This window comes from Nyctereutes procyonoides, unplaced genomic scaffold, assembly GCF_905146905.1.
Source record: "Nyctereutes procyonoides isolate TBG_1078 unplaced genomic scaffold, NYPRO_anot_genome, whole genome shotgun sequence".
In the NCBI taxonomy this organism is placed as follows: domain Eukaryota; kingdom Metazoa; phylum Chordata; class Mammalia; order Carnivora; family Canidae; genus Nyctereutes; species Nyctereutes procyonoides.
Window position 1 is genome coordinate 5,885,083 of NW_026575155.1, and position 25,968 is coordinate 5,911,050.

At 46.7% G+C, this 25,968-nt stretch overlaps 1 protein-coding gene across 1 annotated transcript in view; it reads left to right on the forward strand.

Annotated features, from left to right (window-relative positions):
* HUNK (hormonally up-regulated Neu-associated kinase) overlaps nucleotides 1-25,968 on the forward strand; it is a 108,837-nt gene that overhangs the window by 59,728 nt on the left and 23,141 nt on the right. The window contains exons 4-6 of the mRNA XM_055313643.1: nucleotides 2,054-2,189; nucleotides 14,881-15,008; nucleotides 21,797-21,932. Of these exons, the coding sequence (XP_055169618.1) occupies nucleotides 2,054-2,189; nucleotides 14,881-15,008; nucleotides 21,797-21,932 (400 nt within the window). The remainder of the gene's footprint in view (nucleotides 1-2,053; nucleotides 2,190-14,880; nucleotides 15,009-21,796; nucleotides 21,933-25,968) is intronic.

Below are 25,968 nucleotides of genomic sequence, written 5' to 3' on the forward strand. Positions count from 1 at the left end.
GAAATCTAGAGAGAAATTTTACAGAACTCCTAGGGAGATCGGGCCTTTAACATGACTGTTTGTAAAGCTTCCCTTAAAATGTTGCCCCCAACAATGTAATCTTTATTCCATGGTCCTCTTTTTTTTTTTTTTAAAGATGTTATTTATTTATTCATGAGAGACACACACACAGAGAGAGAGAGAGAGGCAGAGACACAGGCAGAGGGAGAAGCAGGCTCCATGCAGGGAGCCCGACGTGGGACTCGATCCCGGGTCTCCAGGATCAGGCCCTGGGCTGAAGGCGGTGCTAAACCGCTGACCACCTGGGCTGCCCCCGTGGTCCTCTATGTATTTGTTGTTTTATTAAAATTCCTTTAGGATGATTTGCAGACCCAAAGCATTTAAGCAACTGTCCAGTTTCAAGCATGCTATGATTTTTCCTCTTAGAAAAATATTCGCCCTTTCCCTTTTTTCCTGTGTCGGTGATACTACAGAGGTCTGAGAGGTCTGAGAACAGGGGTCCTCAGATCCTTGGCACAGAGATCTTGTCCTGAGATGGGAGGCCAAGGGCCCCGTGGCTCCCGTAGGGACTTTCTTGAACAGGTTATATGGGGCCTACTGGTATGGAGGGTGGGGGGGGGCAAGGAATTGGGGGCCGGGTGGAGGTGGGGGTGCAAGAGTAGAGAGCAAAGGGATGTTATGAGAAAAAAACATGGAATCATAAAAGACAAAGGAAGAGTGAAATGTGTCCACATGCAGCCTCCCCGGGCCAATCCCTGGGGTAGGTTCTGGTTCTTCATCTCTAAGCCCAGAGCCTTGAAGAGTTTTCTGAGCTCTGCTTGGCAGGGGTTCTATTTGGGAACACCCCATCACCAGACAGTCCCCACAGCAACTGTAGGGAGAATTTCTAGTGGTGCATCCTGACCCGTAGTGTGAGTCACTTTATGGACTTATAGTCACTTCACACTCTGTCCCATGTTCCTCTTTTCCTGAGTTTTTTTTATAGCAATCATGTGCTTGCAGGTGGAGGCACGTTAGTCAAGGAGAAAACCCAGTAGTGAAATTAGGTCTAAATCCTGCCAGTTGAGAAAATACAAGGGTTTGGTTCAAGCCAGTCTCTGGCCACTGAGAGCCCTGTGAGCAGAATGTCCTGTTTGGGAGACTAGAACCCAATATTCACATTGAAGTTCAAAGGAGAAGCCACAATCTTCCTTCTGGAATCAGCAAAGATTGAGGAAAGACGTCAGATGAGGACAGAACACTGACAGCTCTGATTACCCTCCAGTCGCAGCGTCCTTAGGATCAAAGGAGTAAACACGACACAGCAGGTGTACTGTGCCCAGCACAGCTTTGGATGCACTGGGCTCTTCTTTACTTTTCCCATTTGGCTCCATCATCCAAGAGCAAGGCAACGCTAGGAGGTCGCTTAGTCCAGTTCTCATCGCTGTCTTCCTGGCGGTAGCTTTCCAGCAACGTTCAGCATCGTCTAAATCATTGGGTGTATAGTTTTCCCTCTTCCAATCCCCATATTTCCCCACACGCATCAGGAGCATTTTTAAGAGACTTGCACGAAATGAAAACATTGAGCCAAACAAAAAAGTCAAGTCCAAATGGTGGGATCGCGTGTCACCCCGGGTGACGCCAACCCCAGCCAGAGAAAACGAACCTTCCTTCAGCTTTTCCCCCCACGTGGCCACTTGAAAGCCAGTTTGCTGACTGCAAAGCCTCTGCTCCTTCTCCCTTCCTGCCTTAGTCCTAGAAAGCGAAGCCTCTCTTTTTCCTGGATGACTCATTTCCAAGGTTTGATGAAAATAATGTTTTGGTTCAACATACTTTTAGCTCTAGCTGGATTTTATAGCGAGGCCTGATATAAAATGTTTCCAGGCTTGAGATCCATATCCAGAGGTTATGGTCTGCAGCTGCTGGTGCTCCTCTGGGATGCTAAATGATGTGTTAGCATGAGAGAACGTTTCCTTTCCTGCTGCCCCCTGGTTTTTTTTGTTTTTTTTTTTTTCCTTCTTCTTTTTCACAGTTTCCTAATCCAGAGCCGGCCTTGTCTTCCCCCCTTTTGCAGACTTTGGTTTGAGCAACTGTGCGAGGATCCTGGGCCACTCTGACCCGTTCAGCACGCAGTGTGGCAGCCCGGCCTACGCCGCGCCCGAACTTCTTGCCAGGAAGAAATATGGCCCCAAAATCGATGTCTGGTCCATGTGAGTTATGGAACTTATAAAAGGGAACACTCCCTCCTGTTGTGTCCGCTCTCCCTTTCTGATGAAATAACCTTGGAGTATTTGACGAGGAGGTGTTATATTACAGGCTCTGGGATAGATATTCGATGATTCTTTGGGGGCCCGTCTTTCCACTGCTGTTCCTTCTGGAACAGCTGATCCCTTCTCCCCAGACCACCAGAGAGGCTTATACCAAAACTCATTCCGTTGCTGGGGAGACAAGAAAACAAAGTCCTGAACTCACAGAACTCATGTTCTAGTTTCATGAGTCATTCCTGTGGTTGTCCTGCTGAAAATTGTCCCATGGCTTTGCATCCTCGTCGGAAGAAAGCAGCCCCTGCCTGGCCCACGCTCCCACCTCTCCGCCATCTACTCTATGTGTTGCTCACAATTCCTCAGGCACGTTGGCCTCTGTTGCATCTTTCCCACCTTTGGGCTTTGCACCTGCTATTTCCGTTGTCTGGGATGGCATTTCCTGGCTCTTCAGGTGGCCTGTCCCTGCCCACATTCCAGCTTGAATGCAATCTCACCACTGCAGAGACCATCTCTGAGTTTCCTGTCACCCTCACACATCCCTCTCTAGCACCCATGGAGGCCTGGCATTTTAGTGTTCGTTAATCCATTTATTGTCCAAGTCCCCAGTTGGGAAGGATGCTGAGTGAGGATGGGACCTTTCAGGTCCGCTTTGCCAGTGTCTCGCATAGCACGGGTCTCCAGGGGCAAACTCAGGACACGCTGAAGGGATGAGTCATGGGTGGTAAGCAGGGCTGCTGAGTCTGGCTCCCTAAGGTCCCCCCGGTGGGTGGGTCCCTCAGCATCATGCATGAATGGTGCGGGGAGGGTCCTGGATTCTGGGGTCGGGACCAAGTTCCTCACCAATGGGAAACGGGCTGTAGAAAGAGATTGGGCTGCTGATAGGATGGAAGCTGGGGATGAGAGCGGCGAATTTGAACCAAGAGTGTGGTGATCCAGTACATTTCTAGAATTCTCCTATGTCTCTCCCTCCTCGCTACGCTTCCTTTATCCAGTTTGGAGAAAGGCTAATGTTTGCTGCTGCTTGGTGTACGACAGGCACCACGGGACTTCATTTTCATGGTAACCCAGTGAAACCGTTACACTCCGTATCCCCATTGTATGGAAGAAAAAACCCATTGCAAGAGACATTAATAAAATTTCTTAAGGTCACGGGGCTACTGAGTGGTGGAGCTGGGATTCGAACCAGGCCTCCCCATCGCCTCATTGGGAGCCGTCCTCCCTCTGCTTCCCTCCCCATCTGTTCTCTAGCTGACTCCACGTTTATGTCTCCCGTCCCTTGCACGCACTATGCCTTCAGTCGGGGCTCTTGCTCTTGTTCCCATACTCCTTCTCTTTCCCTCTTCTTTTCTGGGATGCCACTTCCCCAGGGCAGCCCTCCCTGCGTCTCGCAAGCTGGCTCTGAGCCTCTGTGTCTCATCTGTTTCCTGCTCCCCTGGTGCTCCCCCTGTGGTCACAGCTCACCTACCGGAAACCCTGCACTGCAGGCCGATGGGGCGGGACACCTGGCATGGAGCCTGGGATAGAGGAAGGAGGGAAAGGGTGGGGAGGGACAGGCATTTCATCCCAGTGAACAGAAGCTACAGGGTCAGGGGCTTTAGTTGACTGAGGAAACGAACAGAGCAATGGGACCTAAGGCCAGCGTCCAGAAGTGAAGGGAGTCCAGAAGGTTCTAGTCAGAAGTGAGGGGAACCTGGAGCCCAGCATGAGATTCAGGGGACAACAGAATTCCCTGGACTTGGACAACAGAATTCCCTGGACTTGGGTGCCGCTGGTCACAAGTTAGTGGGGCATCAGCTCTTGTTCCTGGGCAGGCCGAGTGCTCAGAGCTAATTGCCCCTTTGATCCGCAGGACAGCCAGTGAAGCTTTCTCGTGCCCATTTTACAGACAGGAGGGAGGCCCGGGGGTAAGTGTGTAAGCAGTGGAGGTACATTTTGCACTCAGGGCTCTTCACACAGAAGCCTGAGCTCCCCATTACTTTCTTGACCTCTCAGGAGGAGGCTGTAAATGGAGAGTGTGTGCTGTGACCCCCTGGGGTAAGGCTTGGGGGCTGCTGGAGTGGGTGGGAGTGGTTGCAGGAAGCCCTAGCAGAGGAAGCCTTCTCCTCCAGGTACCCTGGGTTGTTTGGCCAGCATTGCTGACTCACAAATTCTTTATCCTGTGCCCAGAAGGGCCTCAGAATCCTTCTTAACACAGCCATCAGGAATCACTGCCCATGGATCAGAGTCGATACTTGAGGTGAAATCCATTCTTGGTCTCTTTCAATGCTTAAGAACTCTCACACGTGTCAGGCATATGATCTGCCCTTGGTAAATATTGATTAACGGATGAATATGAATGTTTGAGTCTATAATCACCTTCTCTCCAAAACAGTTAGGGAACTCAGTTATGCTAAAGGGAGAGCTATATGAGGAACAATTTTTGCACACACACAAAAATAAAAAGGCTATGGAGAATAGGCAGCCTGAAAGGCCAAGAGGTTCAGGGGTGTGATGTGACTGGTGGAGTGGGAGACGTAATGACCACGGGGAAGAGAAACCGGCGGTTGGAGGGCAGGTGACGACTTACTCCTCCGGCCCTGCTTTCCCAGGGACTCTGCTCTCTCAGGGACAGAGTAAGTGTCATCACAAGTTGTCATGGTGACGGGGCTCAGTCTATGAAGGGGGGGACCTTTCCACTCCATGACTGGCAAAGCAGGCAGCTCCTTACAGTCTAGAAGTGTGGATAGAAGGAAGGAGCCTTACAGATCGTCAAAGCTGCAAGAAAGCTTCTGGACCTGTATCACCTGCGTGGAACATCTCGTCCCTTTGTGCTGACTGTGGGATGGGAATAAATCACTTCTCCCATCTTGGGACATCCAAGGAGGGTAATGAAAAGCACCAGCTGCAAAAGGCAGTGTCATCTGTGGGGCAGGTATAAGTTCAGACTTTGCCTGAGTCCCTTGCTTCAGTCCCTTGACTGCCGAATCCCTTGACTTGGGAAAGAAATCCGCATTTAGTGACCACAGGTGCTTGATTGCTCAGTTTCGGGACCCGGAGATAACAGCAGAGGGGCCTGGTCTCCTGACACCTATTGTGTCACCATCCATCAACCAAGCAGTGACTCCACTCGGAAGTAATGGTGGCATCAAAGGAGGGAAGGTGGAGGGAAGCTGCAGGAGAGATGAAGGTGACCCCAAAACACTCACTTCCCTCCTCCGCCCTGGCTTCTGTCGTGGTTGGGCTGTATGGAGCAGCTGGACATTTCTTTGCTCACCTCTCCACGTAGTTGCCTGTTCCCCACCCCCACCCCCAAGAAGGTGATGTGCAGCTTAAAGCCTTCTGAAAAGCTCTAATCAGGCCTCATTCTTATCCTGGTGCCCTCGAGTAGTATATAGGAAAGTCTTTGATAAATAGTAACACACTATACAGACTGTGGTCTTTCCGTTGATTGTGGCATAGCTCTGGGGGCTGATGGAGGATCTCTGGGTAGACCAGATACTGTAGCTGCATGAGTCCGGGATCCAGTGCGCCCTGTGGTGTGGAGCTGAGGTGGAGATTCTCACTCTCATTAAGCCACGGAGTACCATGTTTTATTCTAAGAAATGAGGTTTCCCTGGAGCAAGTCTGGGTGACCTGACCCTAGAACATTCTTGACGAGATGAGGCCACATGACCCATGCCTGATTCACAGGGATGGCATAAATTAGGCCCCTTTTAGAAGCTGTTGCTAAAGCTTAAAAAGAATAAAAAGAAGCCATGTGAGCAGCATACAGCTTACCAACTGTCCGTTTCTTTGGCAAATATCTGTTGAGCCAAGTGCTGTGCCGAATTATGAGTGCACAAGGGTGAGTAAAGTAGCCTTGGTGGGTCCCTGCTCCTGCAAAGATCGCTATTCATGCCCACACACCTCTGACTGAGTGACAAGCATTGTTCCAGGGGCTTTGCAAGTATTAACTCATCTCATCTGCCTCACAGTCCTTCAAGGGAATGCTCTGTTATCCCACTTTATAGACAAGGAAACTGAGACCCGGAGAGTTCTCAGCCCTTGCCCAAGGTGGCACTGCTAGTAGCTACACAGCCAGGATTTAACCAAGCTGGCTTGACCCTAGAGTTTGCCTTAAATTGTCACTCTCTTCTGCTTCTACTACAATGGTGTGCTTCCTTTTGTGGGGTTTACAGTCTCATGGGGCAGACAAGTAGTTTTATTTAAAAGCTATAAGCTGGGTGTGGGAACCGCTGTAGAGGAAGTGGGTGGGATGCAGTGAATGAGGACAGTGGTGGCCTCCAGAGGAGGAAACCTCAAAGCCAGATCCTTGGGATGAGTAGAACCAAACTTTGGGAAGAGAGAGGTGTCAGGGAGGAAGGCCCGAGATGCAGGGAACAGGATGTGGGAAGGCCAGGGGCGGGTGGGTGGGGAAGTGTGGGAAGGGGTTTGGGTTTCACCCTAAAGGTCGTGAGAAGCCACTGGAAAATTATAAGCAGGAGGGTAACAACATGTCATGGATGGAATTGTGTTCTCCTCCCAAAAGATATGCAGGAGTCCCAGTGTCTCAGAATGTGACATTATTTGGAGAGAAGATCTTGACAGGGTAATCCGGTGAAAATGAGGTCGTAAAATCCAGTATGACAGATGTCTTTATAAAGAAGGGAAGTTTAGACACAGAGAGATGAAGGGAGGGCGCCACGTGGGGCTGAAGGCGGCGATCATAGTGCTGCATCTCCGAGCTAAGAAGAAACACCAGATGGCCAGCAACCACCAGAAGCTCTGGGAGCGGCATGGAACAGGTATCTTGCTCACGGCCCTCAGAAAGAACCAACCCCTGCCGACTCTCTCGTCTTGGACTCTGAGCCTCCAGAACGGTGAGAAAATCAGTTTCTGTTGTTTAAGCTCTGAAATCTGGGGAAAGGTCAAAAGTAAACTGATGAGTAAAAACTCAGCTGCTCCAGATCCCAAGAGCTGTCCTCCTTCCCAGTGAGTATGAAGTGCTTCCTGCACTGAATCAAGGTCACTAACAGATGAACGAAGTAGACTCACAGAATTCTTGCTCATCCCTTAGCCAGTGGGAGCGTGAGCCTCCATCAGCCACCCAGCAGAAAGCACCCCATGGTTCAGTTATAAATCCAAATTCTCAGTCATCGCTACTACCTGTAGGTAATAAGTTTCTGGCTGCATGAAAACCACAAGATAGGCCGGATTTCATTCACACGATGGCGGAAGAGTTCCCGGGAGTAAAAGAGGGCAAGCCGTGGTGTGTAAACACTTTCCAAGAAGCATCTGTGTCACATTTGCTAACCTTTCAAAGCAGACTGCATGGCCAACCCGGAATCAAGGAGAGGTCATCAGATTGCACCCAGTAGTGGGGCGAGTGGGAAAGAATTTGTGGACTTTGGGTTTTTGTTTTGTTTTGTTTATAATCCACCACACTTAACTGCTGCTGTGGACAGAACTGTATCCCCCCCCCCAAAAAATACATATATTGAAGCCCTACTTCCCCAGTGTGGCGGAATTGGAAGGTGGAGACTTTGTGAGGTCATGAGGGTGGAGTTACCCATAATGGGATAAGAGTCCTTTTAAGGAGAGACCCCACAGAGTTTGCTTGGTCTCTACAGTGAGGACAAAGCAAGAAGGTGGCTCTCTGCAAGCCAGGAAGAGAGCTCACCACAACCTGGCCATGCTGGCACCCTGATCTCAGACTCTAGGTTCCAGAACTCTGAGAAAATAAATGTCTGCTGGTTGAGCCACCCCATCTGTGGTATTTTGTCACAGAGGCCTGAGCCAACAAAGACCCCTACTTACCTAACAAGTGTTGCCTGTAAACAATTACAGCCTGTCAGAAGGTACAACACAGAACAAATAGAGCTGCATAGCTGGCTCAGATCAAGAAGGCATCAGAGGAGAATCTAATCTGCTTCTGAGGCATTAAGTGGAATTTGCCAGGTGGGAGTGAGAAGAATATTTCCAGGCAGAGGGAACAGCATATGCAGAGGCTCGAACCTATGAAAACCTGATTACTATCCTTCTTGATCCTAGAGAAAATGAAAAACTTCAGAACCTTCTGGAAGAGATTAATTCTCCACTGCTTCGGGGTGTTGTGTCTGAGATACTAGTTAGGTTCCTGTTTGGTGCCCACGACTTCGCTGGCAGAATTGGAAATGGAAAACCCAAAGAGAATTTAATTTAAAAGGCCATTTAAGAGAGTGAAAATGGAACCAATTTTCTTTCTGGGTCAGACACTGTTATTATAAAACATCCCTTTTTATCGTTCTGAAACAACAGAATGAAGAATTCACTTCTCAAATGAAAAGCAAACTTCTGCCTCTGGAGGTTTGGACCTTGACGGATGGCTGGGGCCTTTCTCCAGGACTTCTGGGACTGACGTGGAAAGAAAACCAGCTTGTCACTCACAGAAACCTCTGGAAGGAGAGCTCTTTTGACAAATGGGGCCCCCGGGACCCTCCTCTTCTAGTGGATCAGGCATTAACAATGTCAGTGGGATGGTGTATGCTGTCTTGGGGCTTTTCCCACTATTTTCTTCATTTTCATATATGAATATCTTTCAAATCATTCACATCTTACCTTTAATCGAGTTGCCTGGAATATCTTGATCTCCAGTGAACTTTGAGATTTCAGGCACGAAATCAAAAATGTTCATTCCGTGGTAGTGAACTGCTTTTATGGTTAACTGACTTTTCCTCAGAGTGGCATATATGCTAATTAAAAAAAAACACTAATGCAGATGTACTTTTTAAATGAAAAGAATACAAATTAACTTTATTTTCAGAATATTGCAGTGCTCTTTTGAGAACTTTGATGAATCTCTAAGAGGAAGGAAAATGGGAATCAGGAGATATATCCCCAAAGCATTGGAAATGCTGTATTGTTTCAACCAAAGCTGCTCTTTGCTCCCCTGGGAGTGCATGGGGTGGGCGAAACATTTATGTGAAGACCTAGTGCCTAGTGGAAGGTCGTGTACAACACACCCAGACCACCACCCCAGTCTCACTGAATCTCTTTTCACTTAGTGGGAAAAATCTCTCCCCTTTGCTGTCCCTTTGGGTAGACAAGTTGGCTGAGGGGACCCATCTTGTTTCCAACCCTGCTCAGGCATTCAAGCCTTAGATTCTGTTTTGTAAAAAGTACTACCAGACACCACCAGCTGCCAGTGGTCAAATGTGAAAGGATAGCATTTTCTCTCCATTTATACCCCCTCAAAATCACAGGAGAAGGAGGTGGAAACTGGAGCCCTGTGGCTTCTTTTGGGTAGCTTAGGGCTTTTGACTTTAAACAGAGAAATTCCTTTAGCTTCTGAGATTTTTCAGTTATAAAATCTAAGACTTGTGTGTGTGTGTGTGTGTGTGTGTGTGTGTGTGTGTAGTTAGCTTGAGCATTTAAAGTAGAAGAGGGGAAGGAGGAAAGGAAAAGGAAGAAAAAAGGCTGAAAATCCACAAGATAGTAATTTCTTGTGGAACACAGACCACTTTAAGGAGTAGCCATGAAGTTTGAGATTCTCCAAGTGGACAGATCTCTTCCCAGTCTACTTTCAAGACTTAAAATCAGAAGTTGGACTGAAAGTTGATACTAAAAGATGGAAAGATGTTGCTTTTAGGCAGAGAGGGTTTTTAAACATTTTTCACAGGCAATTCTTTTCTTGAAGAATCACACAGAAGCCGGGTGTGTCAGCTGAAGGTTCTCACAGCTTCGCTTTGGTGTATCCTGGGCAGTTCCTGAGGATGCTGCCCATTGGCCCGGTGAGAACAGTAGCCAGATGTTCCCAACACGGGCCAGTGCAGCTCTGTCCATTACCTTGTCTCTTGTGTCCTGCTAAAGCTGCTGGCCAACTTCTCCAGGGTGGTCTGACTCCTTGTCTTTCCTCTCTTGGATGATAGGTGACACTCCAGCTTTCCCACCAGGGAGTATTTCATTATCTGATGGGACATGGGGACCACCATTGGACTTCCTGACTGAATCCCAAAGATTCCACATTTATATTTTATGGGGCCCCATCCCCTCATCCTTCTGTTTTTCTTCATTGTCACTTTACCTTTTTCTTCTGATGCCACACTGGCCAGTTACCTTTGGATTTTCTGTCACCCAGTAATGACTCAGCCTTCTTTCTGTTTGGAAAAACTCACATATCGTATTTGTTTGAGACTTTCATTCTGGTCTCTCATCCCTTTTTTTCTCAATTCATGATTTGGGGCACCTGGATGGCTCAGTCGGTTAAGTGTCCGACTCTTGGTTTTGGCCCAGGTCGTGATCGCAGGATTGTGAGATCGAGCCCTAAATTGGGCTCCGTGCTCTGTGTGGAGTCTGCTTCAGGTTCTCTCTCCCTTCTCCTCTGCTCCTCCGTGCTTGCTCGCTCTCTCTCTCTCTCAAATAAATAAATTTAAAAATCTTAAATAAAAAAAAGGATTTGTGATTTTTTTGGGAAAGATTTTATTTATTTATTCATGAGAGAGAGAGGCAGAGACATAGGCAGAGGGAGAAGCAGGCTCCTTGGGGGAGGGGGAGAGCCTGATGTGGGACCCGATCCCAGGGCCCCAGGATCATGACCTGAGCCAAAGGCAGACACTCTACCACTGAGCCACCCAGGTACCCCACTATTTGTGATTCTTGGGATTCCCATGTCTGCCATGGAGAAGTTAGAAAGCCCCTGGACCATATTTCAAAAGACACATCAGGAAATTCTGTACATGTCTTGGGACTCCTACTAATTCTATAGGATTACAGAGGTTTATAAACTGCATTCCACATTTTTCCCTTGGTATCCTCACATACTTCTGAAATGTCAAAGGGATAAGATTTCTCTTTATCCCGATATTAAACATGTATGAAAAGCCTGGGGGAAAGGAATGAAGATGCTCAATCTGGTTTCCTTTGTAAAATTTCCTGGGACTGCATGACTCTCCACGTAGATTTCCATCATTATCTGGCAACAGGATACAAATATAATTGTAGCTTTGTATCTGTTGTTTTTAAGTTTACCGATGAAGCAGTAGATAGATTCACATCTATCAGGCACTGAATCTGTGCCAGGCCCAGCATCCAGTACTTTCTGTGGCTTGGTTCATTTGACCCTTATCAACGTACTCTTGTTACCCACGTTTTGTAGAGGAGCGACCCTGGGTGAGACAGCGGGGTTCCCTTTAGGGACTTATGACTGTTTTCAATGATAACTTTGATGATAAACTTCCCCAAGTGAAATGAAATTCTGGAGTCAGTTTGGTAAAATAATCAGTTATAAAAACCACTTGCTTCGCCCTGGTGCAAGTTCACCAGCACAGTCTTTAAAACAGGCATCTATTACCTTTATCTGTGGCCCCAGCCAGATAATGGAGAATGATACTCAGTGGCCAGAGTATCATCTTTTGAAGCCACTTAGTGGCAAGGAGAAGTCTCAACGACACCTCGGAGACAGAGACTTTTCGTAAAGGTTTTAGAGTTGGCCCCCTGGCATCATATTACATATTACATTCACTGAACTCCTTCATTTGGATTTCCCTCCGTTACTGTCATGGCCTATCTCCTCTAGCATTTGGCACTATTTTATGCAACAACCCCCCTCCCCGCCCCGTGACAAGAAGCTCCATGTCCCCTAAAGATAAGGGGAAATATAAAAGGTCATAGGGCAGTATTCTTCAAACTGGAGTGTTGAACACTCTTCTTGTCAAGGAAGAACATTCTTGGTAACCCCTGGTGTTGACTTTAGTTACTTTGATTTAAATTTTGCTTAATGTACATGAATGTAAAATTAAACTCCTTTTATTTATGGCTCTGTACAACTAAAAACCCAAAACTAATGTACAAGTTAAATATAACCGAGACTAAAAGAATCCCCAAATATTCAAATGAGTAGCATTAGTTAGGTGCCATGGCTACTGGTTGGTGAGAGCTGAATTGCTCAAAAGATCTGGGCGTTACTTCTCCTTGCTGGGCACAGGCTCTCTGAGCTGGTTGGCCCATTGCCATGGGCTCAATCAATTCTCCCCCCCGTTTTCACCCCTCCAGCGGCTTTCAAATCTGACTTTGCATCCGAAGCGCATGGAGGGCTTGTGTAAACCCAGTTTGCGGAGACCCACCCCTAGAGCTTCTGATTCCTTGAGTCTGGAGTGGGGCCCAAGAATTTGCAAATCCAACATTTCCAGGTGATGCTGTTGCTCTACTGAGCACCACACTTTGGGTGCTGCGCCTTTCTCATTAGCCTGTGACAATAAAAGTGATCTGTTTTGGCAAAGGTTGTGTGTTGGTGAGCACCAAAGCAGAAGCAAGCACCAAAATCCTGTGTGTACTTGGTTATGTGGCCAAAACCCAGTATGCACTTGGTTATGGGGTGACTATCCAATGTCCCTGGTTGCGGTTTCCAGGATGCTTAAGTATATCACCAAAAGAAAATCAAAACTTGGAATTGCTGAATCCCCGAGGATGTGTCCTATGTATCTCAGTTTGAGAAACAAGTATAGGTTGGGTATTAGACAATATTTACCTGTGTGGGGGGATGATATTATGTAGGTACCAGCCTCTTCAGCTTTAGGTATGAATGAATGTTAGACCAAGACAAAGGTGCCCAGAAGTGAGCAGAGAAGAGAGGACAGATCTCATTGTACCACCAAAGAGGAGAAGAGAGAGACTGTGGCTTAGTACTGGGGGGGCCTCCTTCATGCCTGGGCTTGTCCTGAATGGAATGAACTGCACTGTGGAAGTTGGAAACACGTGTCTTGAAAATTGTTCAGGGGCTCCCAACAGTAACTTTCTGGATGTTCTGGGAGGGTTTCCTATTATAAAAGCCACGTGTCCAAGAAAATTCTATGATTTTCTTTGAATGAAGAAATTCTATGATTGGGGGCTGGGGGGTTCCTTAGTTTTCTCTCTCATTGGTCTCCAAGAATCCTCCGAGCCAGGATGTTTAGCATTGCATGGTAGGTTTCCAAGCATGTTACCAGCCCTAGTACCCCATCCTACCGCCCCTCCTGGCTTCCTCAGTTCTATCACTCTTTCAGGTTTACAAAGCGACACATCTCCTTCCCATACCTATTCCTTACTAGCCTTTCCCTCTGTGGCCCGCCATCCCTCCCACTCAGGCTTCAGTGGCAACGTGCCAATATACTGCCCTGAGCTCCTGCTCCCTGTCCTGAGCCCCTTAAATCCACCTGATTCCAGATGACTGCTCCCCAAATTGTTTGGCCTTGGAACTTGTATTCAACCAACATCTGTTGTTGTCCTGGGGAGCGTGTTCCCTCAAACACACAGGGAAGTGCTCCTGTAGATTCTGTGTATGTGTATGTCTGGCTCATTCTGGTCTCCATATCTTGTCTTCCCGACTTGTCATCCCCATCCCTAAGGTGTGGAAGCTCAGGTGCATATACTCAACCTTCCTGGCAGAGGCCACCTGCCTTCCGGCACTTAGTATAAACTGAGTACTTGAAAGGATTGTGCTTAGACATTACCTGTTGACTGTCCCCCACAATCGAAGATGGCAGGGCTCCATCTGGTTCATCCCTACCCAGCCCCTGCCTGGGGTGGAGAGCCAGCCAGCAAGTGTTTGTGGACTGAATGTTTATGTATCTGTGGCCGTAACTGCACTGTGAGTTACAGAGGAGGAACGGGGTTTTAGAGTTATGGCTGCAATTTGAGAATGATTTCTGGCTGGAGCGTGGGGGCTCTGTACCTGTCGTGATCTGGAGCACTGAAATCAGAGGCGCCTCCGTGGAATTGGGCCCCGGGGGTCTTCATTTCAATCAGTCTCATTGGATTTGTTTTGACTGGAAATCCTATTGCCTGTTTTTAAAACATATTCCCTCGGGCACTTTTGAACACTTGAGACCTCTTGGCAGGCAGGCATTTCATCCCCATCAGGAAATCTCATCAAAATGATATTAGGTTTGCACATTCAGGAAAATAAAAGTCCTCCAAGAAGCTGTTGCCGTCTGCTAGATTGGCTTTGGATATAAGCCGTTAAGCCCATTCAGAAGGTATTCCGACCACGTCTGGGCCACGGGGCCAGGGCTGGGTGGTGGGATCTTACAATGAACAATGATAGAGAAAATAAGAGTGGGGAGGAGACGCGTCTCCCCATTCCCGCCCTGGAGAATTCTATAGTTACAGGCCCAAACAGAATTCAAGGGAAGAGCAACAGGCCCATTTTGGGGGTGAGACTCTTGTTTCAAAGGACTTACAGGTAACCAGAGCTGCTGGCTAGGCTGTGGCTTGCCCTCCTATGCAAGTGCAGGGTCTTGCCCTATATATGTTTTTGGTCTGGCCTCCTCCATGCTCCACCTTGTCAGCCATACTTGGAAAACCACATAATGGCAAGACTACTTTTATTCAAGGCTCCCAGCCTGCTGCTGGTATTCTTCACATAATTTGGTCTGGACTTCCTTCCAGAAGGAAGGACATGGTTTCCCTTCCTTAGGGGGTAGCCCTTGAAGTTCCATAGACTTCTTTGATCTCCACAGTCTATTGTCCAAGTCTTTACAGACAAGCTCTTACTCATGCTTTTCACTTTTGCTCCTCCACTATGTCACCGAGTTTTCCAGAAAGAAGGCCTCTTGAGGTCAGCATGAAAGCAACAGGGCTAAAGCTGTGCCAAGTCTGTGCCCTATTTGTCTTCCCCTCTCGGGGGCCTCATTTTGGTCTCATACTTTGGTGTCTCTCTTTTCAGAGGCGTGAACATGTATGCTATGTTGACTGGGACCCTGCCTTTCACGGTGGAGCCTTTTAGCCTGAGAGCTTTGTACCAGAAGATGGTGGACAAGGAAATGAACCCCCTCCCCACCCAGCTCTCCACAGGTAATGCACCCTCGCCTCTCTGGATTCCAGGTTCCAGGACTTGTGTGCTTACCAGGTTTGGTCCATCCATGAAGCAGTATTTGCTTTGCAGAAATGGTGTTAGGCCTTTTTATGGGATTAAACCCTGACTCAGAGGTGGTTGAGTTTCCCATGGCTAAGCAACCCTTCATCTCACCTTGATCTTTTCCTTCTCTGTTATAACTCTGAACCCCTAACTTCCTCCTTCCTCCTTCTGCACAAAACACACGCATTGAAAGGCTCTTAGAGAAATGATTGCAGTCTTGATTGTTTTAATGCTTACACTATTCTAATGTTGACTGTGAAAAAAGCATTTATAATCACAGTTCTGTTGTGCTTTCCTTAGTCAATTCAGTGTAAAGAAATATTACTTTCATTCGAGTTTGGTCTGTAATTTGTTTTGCTCTTTGAGCTTTTGAGCCTGTTCAAAAGCTTTTAAGTATATGTAGTTTCACTTACTTGATTAGACTGAATCATCAGGTGTGTTTGGCAAGTGTTCTCAAACTTCAGGAGGTTCACATTTCGGTAAACAGGTCACATTAAGATTTGGTTTCAGATCCAGTAAATTAGCACAATTTGTTCTTTTGTTTGGATTACAATTCACTTCAAGTTCCTGGCTTCAGGTTGGCCCTGGTGATCATTTAATTGGCTCCTTAGAATAAACTCAGCTTCCCTGAGATAAGGCATGTGATCAAGAAAAAAAAAGTATTCATTTAATTTCAACTTACAATACATGATTTAAAATATAGAATTTTTATTTTACTACTGTTACATATTTTTTTTTCCCTCTGGAGTTTATAAAGCATCCATGAAGCTGACCTTGAATTTATGCTTGTCAAATGGAATTCAGGCTGAAATGCATTCTCGTACGCAGTGATCTAATTTGGTCTGTACTTTCACCTTTGCTAGGGAGGATAGAATCTCCTGCTTGGAGAAGGCAGACAGGGCCCATTTTGAATCCCAGTAGGACCCCGAGGAGCTGGAGAAAGGCTTCTCATTCTTTTAGTCAGGATAGGCCAGGCTATGCTACAATAACAAATAGCCCTCAAATCTCAGCAGCTTAAGACAACAAAGACTTATTTCTCATTCATGCCACCTGTCTGTGGAGAATTGGATTAAGGGTTGGAGGATTCTGACCATCCTTGTCAGTCAGGGTCCCAGATTGATGGAGGAGACACCATTTCAAACATACCTGGTCCATGTGGATGAAAAGAGAAGTCTAGAACATCTCTCGTTAGCAATTAAGTCTCCCACCAATGTTCTGTTCATAAGTCCTGATTTTCTGAAGCGTGTCACCTGGCTTCACCCAACTAAAGAGGCTGGGGAAACACAACCCTACTGTGTGTCTAAAAGGCAGAAAACCAGAAATATCTGTTGAACAGCATGAATGTGAGCCACCGGCTGTGGGAGGAGGAGCAGGCGGTTCGGTCTGTGGTAGTCCCTGGGGTGGGTTGCACAGCAGGTCAGGGGCAGGTAGATTAGTAGCCCAAGAAGTCAGTCTCATAACTTCAGAACTGATATTGTTTTGGGGTGCCTGGGTGGTGCAGTTGGTTAAGCATCCAACTCTTGGTTTTGGCTCAGGTCATAATCTCAGGGTCCTGGGATTGAGCTTCATGTCAGGCTCTGCACTCAGTGTAGAGTCTGCTTGAGATTCTCTCCCCCTTTCCCTCTGCCCCTCCTGCTTGTGCTATCTCTGTCTCTGTCTCTCTCTCTCCCTCTCTAAGATAAATAAATAAATCTTGAAAAAGAAAAGAATCAACATTCTTTTAACCCCAGTAAGCAGGCTGGTCTATGACTGTTTTCTGATAGTGAAAATTAAATTTACCTTAAAGAAGTAAAAACTCTACCCCTAAGGTGTTTAAAAAAATATAGTCCAGAAGAAATTCCAAAGAAGATATATTAGAAATGTTCTGAGCGATTTAAGCACCACTGGAGTTGGCTCCTGCTCTGAGCAGACAGCTTTGACTTTGGACTTAAGCTCTGTGTGTGCTTTTCAAAGATCTTCACATTTCTAAGGGACTTGGTTGTCTTGACTTGTCAAGCATGAACAAGCAAGAATTGCGCTTCTTTCATCTTCTTTTTTTTTTTTTTAAAGATTTTATTTGTTTATTTTAGAGAGAGAGTGAGTGCACAAGTGGAGGGGGAGGGACAGAGGGAGAAGGACAAGCAGACTCCCCACTGAGCACGGAGCCCTACTCGGGGCTCCATCTCACAACCCCAAGATGATGACCAGAACCTAAACCAAGTTAGTTGCTCAACCTACCGAGCCACCCGGGTGCTCCAAGAATTGCATTTTTAGATTTGGTTTTCCAATTAAGGAATCTGGACCCCTCCCCTAAACTTTTTTTAAAAACTTTTTAAACTATTGGGATGTGTAGGTATTTCTCCTATTTCTCCTCAACTGGAGCTTTGTGCCAGGTATCAAGCGTAGTGTTTGCACTACGCTCAGGGGATCTAGGTTGCTGATTTGAGTGGTCAACGCGTGTGTGGCTCTGTAAGGCAGCCCATGGATCCGCCCAGCTGCTCGGGGACAGGAGCTGAGCCGATGCACTGGGGCCTAGAGCTGCTAGCTGGCTGATGGAGCAGTGCAGGTCACCTTATCTTGTTTACACAGTGAATGACCTCCGTTTTGGAGATGAGCCCCTGGCCTCCTGGCAGCCCCCAGTATCTCCAACCCTCTGCCCTTTAAAATACCCTGCCAGGTTTACCTCTTCTTTCCAACCAGCCTGGCCCACCCTCATTTAGGAGACCGTGTGGTGCTATCTTATTTAGAATCCAGAAATACTCATTCACCAGCAACAGGAGTAGCTGAATGGCCACGTGCAAGTGCTTTTCACATTATCATTTGCTCTCCCCAGAACCCTGCAAGATAAGTACTCTTGGTCCTAATTTATCAGTGAGGATGCTAAGTCTCAATGAGCTTATGTAGCGTCTCTGTTTTTGAATTTCTGTCTGCTTGGCTCCCAAACCTGGATTTTCCTACTATACAGGGCTGTCTCTCTCCCTTTTTAAATTTTATTTGGTATGAAGTGCTTCCCCTTCTGTACCCCCGATTTGGGGAAAATTATCTATTGCTTTTATGTTCTGGGTAATGTTAAAATTGAGATGTCCAAATTGAAAATATACCAGTTTCATTAAGTGTCTCACCAACACATCTTTCATTTAAAGATTCTCTCACTCATATTTGTGACACTCTCTACACATCAGCTGTATAAGAGTACTCTTTTTGGGGTGACTGGTGGTTCAGTGGTTGAGCGTCTGCCTTTGGCTCGGGTCGTGATCCTGGGGTCCAGGGATCGAGTCCTGCATCAGGCTCCCACTGGGGAGCCTGGTTTTCCCTCTGCCTATGTCTCTTCCTCCTCTTTGTGTCTCTCATGAGTAAACAGATGAAATCTTTAAAAAAAGAAAAAAAAAGAGTACTCTTTTTTAGATTAAGTTGGGAGGATTTTTGCTGAGCTGAAAAGATAAAAAAAAAAAAAGTCACTGCCCTGGTGACTTCTTTGTGCATGCTTTCGAAGAATTGTCCCTCATCTCTATCATGTAGTTTGAAAACTTAAGCTTTTGGGGCCTTTCCAATTCTTGCTTCGAGACAGTCTCTTTCTGCTTGTTGGCACTTGCATATCACAGAGTTGGAAATGCCTTTCATGGCTTACACATTTTTCCGACAGTTTATCTTTACATCTCTACATCTCAGGGATGGTACTTCTACTGCCAAACAGTCACTTCTGATCAAGAGCGTTTTGCACCATGAAGTCATGGAAGTGAAGCCGAAGGTTGGGTGTTGGCATTGGCAAGGGTTGAGCCAGCACCAATTAAGATTTCTGAGAAGGTTCAACTGTCAAATAATTGTTGCTGCTTTTGCGTAGGAGGTGATGAGGAAAGAGCCTTGGTTGGGGATGGGACTCCACTTGCATCTATCTGATGGACTGTATTACTGTGAAAAGTCAAATGGCTGTGTCTGTGTCCTGTAGCCCTCTCCCTAGCTAGGCACAGTGTCACGGGGCTCACACAAGCGAGTGCAGATACTAGAGAGCACACTCCTCGTGGAGGAAAGAAGGTTTTGCACTACAGAAGTGTGTGCGCATGTGATGTGGAACACAGAGAGGGAGCTGTCAGTGTGGGTCATCCTTTCCTTGTGCCCTCAATGGAAGCTACAGCTTAGAAGAGTGGAGAGTTGTAAGTGGCCATGCCCACCATGGCTTTCCAAGACCTTGGAGAATTTGAATCTCTTGTGCTCATTGAAACATAGGGATCTTCAAGACCCTAAGACAAACTTCAGAGAACTCTAACGACATTTTCAAAGTCCTTTTTGGATGGTAATGCAGTGTTTGTGATGTCCAAAGAAATAAAATTCATCAGTAGAGATCAGAACTAAAATTACTTGAGCTCATCAGCAATTTGTGAAGATGCCGAGTGCGTGGTTCTGAAAATAGAACAAAAACGCACATCCAGTCTGTTCTTAGCTCTTCTGGTTAATCATATTCTGAAAAGGCCTGGCAGTAGCCTGGGTTGTACGGGTCCTTTGAGGGTAAGCGACAGAGATGTCTCAGAAACATCGTGAACTCACAGCCTCCACATTTCAGTGGATTAAGCTCACATCTTTCTGATTTGACCAATAGGTGGTCCTGATTAGGCATCCAGATGGCTCTTGCAATGTAAGGGAGTTGAGAGAGGGGAGATAGAGTTTCCAGAAAGAGGAACTTCTTTATTTTTTTGGATATTGGTTTGCTTTTCAGACCATTGAAGAATATTTTAGGGAAGTTTTATTTGGAGACCCAGCTATAAAACTTAGAGTATTAATTAAATGTACCTCATGACTGCTCTGGTGTCTGCACATCTATTTTTACCCACTCCATTCTCAATGAGAAATGACCTTCTGGTGACCACATCAACTGGATCAGAACCCATTAGAGAAGTTACCTGGTGGCATGAGCAAGTAGAAGTTGTTTCTTTGGGGTTGATTCTGGCATCACCATCAGCCCCTCTTTTGATGGCATGATTTCCACCCTGTGGAAAACACCCACCATTCTATCAGAACAGTATTGAATGACAACTAAAGTCTGTGAGAAAGTGACTTTTCTTTGAGAGTCTCTCTTCGAGAGATTATGTTAGAAAACTGAAAGTAGGAGACTGCATTCGTGCTTTCCCCTGAAAAAAAAAAAAGGAGAAAAGAAAACTGAAAGATAGCTTTGGAGAGAAGGATAGAAAATTTTGAGAACCAAATAAATTAGGATTATGTTCTAGAGTCTGTTCCTTAGTATATTGGAAATTGGATATCATGGACAAAGTTATATAAAAAGATTTTTTTATAGCACAAGGATGATAGGACCGTGCTCCATAAGAGAAGGAGCATAGAATAAAAGGAAAATCGTAGTCTCATAACTCAAGCAAGACAGACCATCTTCATTTTTTTTTTAAGACCATCTTCATTTTGAAGTAATCCCTAGCATTCTTGGTCCATATGTGTTCATGCATATTCTCCTGCTAGCAGTTCTGAGCCTGTGTCCTTCCTATGCATTATAAACATGTTTTTCCATGGGATGCAAAGATCTATTTAGAGATGAACCGGCTTCCTATCCTCACTGCCTGGGTGGACAGCAGGCCCTTTGTTAAATATTCATTTAATGAAAGGAGACCCAGGGCATTTGAAAAAATCATTTTTTGCCTCAGATGAAAAGGAAAGGGGGCTGTCGGGATTTTCTTATTTGTCAGCTGCTTCTCATATTCTTTCCTTACATACCAGGCTCAGCATAGCTGATGTGACCACTGTGAACTTCGGTGGGCTGCAAAACAAAGACAAACTTGAGTGGCATACATTCCGCCCAAGCAGCCCCTTCATCTTAAGGGAGAGCACAACAGGAAAGGGCCCATCATGTAGACACAGGTTTATAGTGCGGCACTTACTGGAACTTTGTATACAGACTAGGAATTTAAAACTTGGGTGGCTGTTACAGAGTTTACTGACACTCTCCCTAAAACTGGCTCTCTGATGGGCCTGGCTACATGGGCATGGGCTCCGGCTGGTTGGGGTGCTGTGTTGTCAGTAGCCCACAGGGTCTGGAGACTAAGCAGATGGCCATGCACAATGGCTTTAAAAGAAAGGATCGGGGGTGCCTGGGTGGCTTAGCAAGTTAAGTGTCTGATTCGTGTGTCAGCTCAGGTCATGATCTCAGTGTCGAGCGATGGAGCCCCGAGTCGGGCTCCGTAATGGGTGTAGAGTCAGCCTAAGATTCTCTCTCTTCCTTTCCCTCTGCCCCCTCTATCCTCTCCCCTACTCTAAAAAACAAAACAAAACAAAAACTGGAAAGAAAGCAGGGCCTCCCTTGGTCTCTTGAGACTCTGTGTGTCACGTGGTGAGCTGCAAGTTAGAGGGTATAATTCTGAATGCGTTCACCCTCTGGTTCCTTTCTGAGTACTTCCTCAAAAATTCACCTTGAGGACAAGCATTTTCTCTTTACTTTCTTTTATCCTCCAAGCCTGGAGCTAGAACATCTCTTTGGCTCGCATTTAGAGATGCGCTGCAAGCTAAGACCACAGGTTGTACTGGGAAGTGCAGGGCATGGGGAGACCCAAATTGGTTCTTGCTTTACCATGTACCAGTTTCATCCCTTGGACAAATATCTTAAGCTCTTTGGACTTGAGGCACCCAGAGATCCAGGGAATAGATCAATGCTGGCAGTGACTCAGGAGAGGTAGTGGACCTGCCTCGAGTCTCGGTGGCATGTGCATTCAGCCTATAACATGAGTATGTTTGCCCACTGTCTTCACAGGCGCCATCAACTTCCTGCGCTCTCTCCTGGAACCAGATCCTGTGAAGAGGCCCAATATTCAGCAAGCATTGGCGAATCGCTGGCTTAATGAGAATTATACGGGCAAAGTGCCATGTAATGTCACCTATCCCAACAGGTAATCAAATACACACAGAGGGACCCCATCTCAGGCCAAATGCGGCTGTCTTATGAGCCCTGAATACTTCTGGACAGGAAGCTGTAGGGGATTCAAGGAAAAGCTGTGTGTTTTCTTGGCTGCCCATCCCCCACTCCAAGCCCACACATCCACAGACAAGCCCACCTCGGTGCCCAAGGGGAACTGTGGGTAGGGCCATCCCAGGTGGTTGTGCAGAGTATGCCCTGCACGCAGGAGAGGGTGGATGGAAGGTGAAGTCCATGCCACATTCCCTCATCACACTCACCCCGGGGACTCGCATCTTCACAGCGTGGCACCTCTTTCTAATTCACACAAAGGGACCATTTAGTCTGGTCTAGTCTAGACTAGCTGTGGCCTGAATGAGTATGTATGTGTGTCTGAGTGTGTCTGTGCCTATAGCTGGTTGTGTTTGAGTGTGTGTGAGATCCATTCCTGAGCTCTCCTGCCAACATCAGGCCGAATCCAGTAGAATGGGCCCGCTCCCCTCTCAGACCTTGGGCTCCTCTTCTGCTGCTTCTCTGCTCTGTTGTTTGGTTCAGCCCCAAGTCCCCTGCCCTAGAATGTTGGGGGCATGAAGAAAAGGCGGTAGAAGGAGACAGTTGCTTCAGGCCATATTTCCCTGCGGGCTTCCGGTGAAGGCTTCACCTCAGGAGCTTCCAAGAGGAGAATGCTTCGAACAAGCATCGCCACAGCGTGGAAACACTGAGGGGCACCTCCTGGTGGCCCACATGTCTCCATTGCTGCTGTACTGACTGCAGATTGGAAAACAAACATCAAAACACATTTCCTTGTACTCTCTTCCTACCCATTTGACATATTGTTAACCGACCCGAGTGAAGGAATGAGGATCCTCACCAGGCCTGGGACCCATACTCTAGGTCCCAGGCCTGCTCACTCTAGTCTGAAGCTCAGATGAGAACAGGGACCACTGGTGAAGGGGAAACAGATATTTTCAAAATGTCCAGGAAGGCCTGGAAACATCCACCAAGCCTTAGTAAAGCTGTCGCACCGAGTTCTCCAAAGAGGATAGGCAGGCAGGGCTCTGTCTTGGGGAGAAAGTTCTAGAAGAACTCCAAAGGCCACAGGTGGAGTCTGCATCCATGCTTCTGAGCCAGATTTACACTCCCCATGGCCATAGGTCAGGTGGTTTCACTCGGTTGCCGTCTAGAATTCTAGCATTTGACTCTTGAGAGGTAATTTAAACAAAGTCCAGGTTACTTAGGTTACCAAGGGAACCTGGAAATAGACTGCAGGTTTCCAACACTGGCTCTGCTTGGCCCGTGTCTGAAACAGACACCAGAAATATTACCTCGACGTGAGATGGAAAGCAAAGACGAGAAGCCATGCCTCATTACCGATGCTCCTGAAGGCTGAGAGCACACAGGTACGCTTTCTGCTAAAGGAGGGGCGACTGGAGGCAGACACATGAGTCATTAAGCTAATGTAATCACTGCCTAAATGAGCATAATCAATCCACTCAACGTGGCAGCTGTTCAAAGGAAGCGGAGCTGGTATTGGAAGTACACTCTCCCCCTCCTGGTGGGCCGCATCCTCACTCACGAAGAGGCGCCTCGTGCTGTAGCTTTTCCACAGGTGGTAGGCAGGCATTTGTAGATTGAAACTTAAATTCGGGGAGCCCCTCCTGGTTTGGCCAGGTCGGCAATTTTTGCATTTGGACATGGTCAGAAAGCTGAAAGGCTGCACGCGAACCAGTTGGGTTGTGAAACTGGTTAAGATCCTGTTTATTAAAGAAAACAACCACTTACTGTCTTCTGTTACACAAGGCCCACTGCTCACTTTGTTCCAGAGGCAAATCGACGTTCCGTTGTAAAGTACGGAAGCCAGAGATCTAAATTCTTGCAGGAGCCTTTATTTTGAAAAATGTGTAGGGCAAAAAAAAAAATTTTAATTAATTAATAATAATAATAAGTAAATAAAGTGCTTTTGATCGTTATTTTTCTGGCATCACCGGCTCACAGATAAATGGAGTAAGAACATGTAATCAGGGAAAGAATATAGGCTGTATTATAAAGTATATTTTATAGCTTCCCAACATACCTAGCCTCAGATTCAGTGATTTTAGATGTTAAAATGTTTTGCTTTTGGGAAAGAGTGAGAATACAGGGCTTATGTTTTATATCGCTCTTCTGTAAAGCCTTCTGTGAAGTCATTTGGGCTTCCAAGTTATCTCCAAAAGGCAAATATCTTTAAAAGTCAACCTTTTATAATAAAAGTTCAGGCCAGTCAGTCAATCAGCAGTTTGCTGTGCACCCGGCTGGCCTCCCTGTGCTGGGAGCAGATATTTTTAGGGAGGCGACCTTGGCTGCTTTCTTCCTTCAGCACCCTGGTGGGGGCTGGACAGTCTCCCACCATCCAGTTAGCTCTGGAGGTGGGCGGGAGGGAAAGAAGGTGATGGGTAACACAGGGTGGGATTAAGCCACAGTAGTGTAACAAGGGATTTAATGCGAATTTACTTAGAATTACACCAAGTGTTCTGGAACATTTTCCTAGTGTCTCTATCGATCAAACGTGGGGAGATAGCAAGAATTAAATAACTGGTATTGCAGAATTCCAAAGGTACAGGTCGCTTATTGCAAATGTTAAATTGTACCCTCAATCAATAGAGTCGACAGTGCCTTTTGGCAGAGCTCTCCTGTTTCTGAAGACAGTGGATATGAAAGGCAGAGATGGGGTGCCTGCCCCTGCTGACCACCCCTGTCTCCCCTCCACCTCCCAGCCCCACCCTGGTGGCACCCCTCTCCCCCGGATGGCTCTCCCCTCCCCGGGGTAGAGGGCAGGCTGCTGAGGGTGGCCTTGGGTTGACTGACAGGGGGTGGCTCACACAGCCATAATCTGATTGGCCAGGTATGAGGCTGTGAGGCTGTGGTCTGATTGGCCAAGGACGGAGCACAGGGCAGTGGTCTGATTGGCCAGGGGACAGGGCCACGCCTGCACACTTCCTGGGTAGTTTCCAAAATCTAGTCTTCTGCTTTAGTTAAGTGCTTTGCAAACTTCAAGTATTTGTATTCTTTTTTAATAGATGTTATTTTTACCATTAGTCATTCCACCCCCCTTCCCATCCATTATTTAAAATTAGTGATTTTGTGGCAAACAGAGGGGGGGAGGAGACAGATTTTGTGGTTCCTTGGGCGTGTTTTCTTTGGATGGCACTTACCCATATCTAGGAAGTGGGTGCTGCCATAGTTTATACCAATGGGTGGTGGAAGAGGGTCTGCAGACCTAGGTCTGCTTTTGCTGCCCTTTCCAACTGGCCCATGACTCTGGCAAGCCAACTTATCCTTTTGTATCATTATGAAGCTATTCTGTGTGGTTTCCCAGGGTGTTATGGTCTGAGGTCCCATAACAAAAATGTCCTTGGACCCTTGGTGCGGTGTTGGTGGGCTACAGAGCTCTAGGGCTAGATGTCCTTGCCTTGCCTTCTGCTCAGAGTGCTCTATTTATATCTCCCTGAAGGGATTTAGAATGTTCTATTTGGTGATGAAGCCCCTACTACCATCACACACACACACACACACACACACACACACACACACACACACACTATACTCCTCAGCCTGCTTTCTTGTTCTCCATAGCCTTCCTCATGTCTATTTATATGAGAGCTGCTGAGTGTAGTCTAGCATCTAGACTCTGAGCCAGGCTACCAGGGTTTGCATTCGGAGGCTGCTCCTTCCTGCCTTTGTAACCTAGGGCAAGTCACTTTAAGCTGTGGGCCTCAGTTTCTTCCATCTGTAACATGGGGATAATAGTAGTTCCTACTCATAAGATTGTCCTGAAGACTAAATGAATTTACTTCCTCTGTTCCCCACTGGAATGTAGTCTCCATGAGACAGGGATTTGTGGAAGGAATGATTAAATGAATGAGTGGATGAGTGGATACATGAATGGCAGGCATGCATTTCTTCCTAAGGAGTTTATCTTCATAATACTCCTGTGAAGAAGCTTTGATCTATCCTCTGAGAGCACCCCACTCTATAGCCAAGCCCCTAATTCC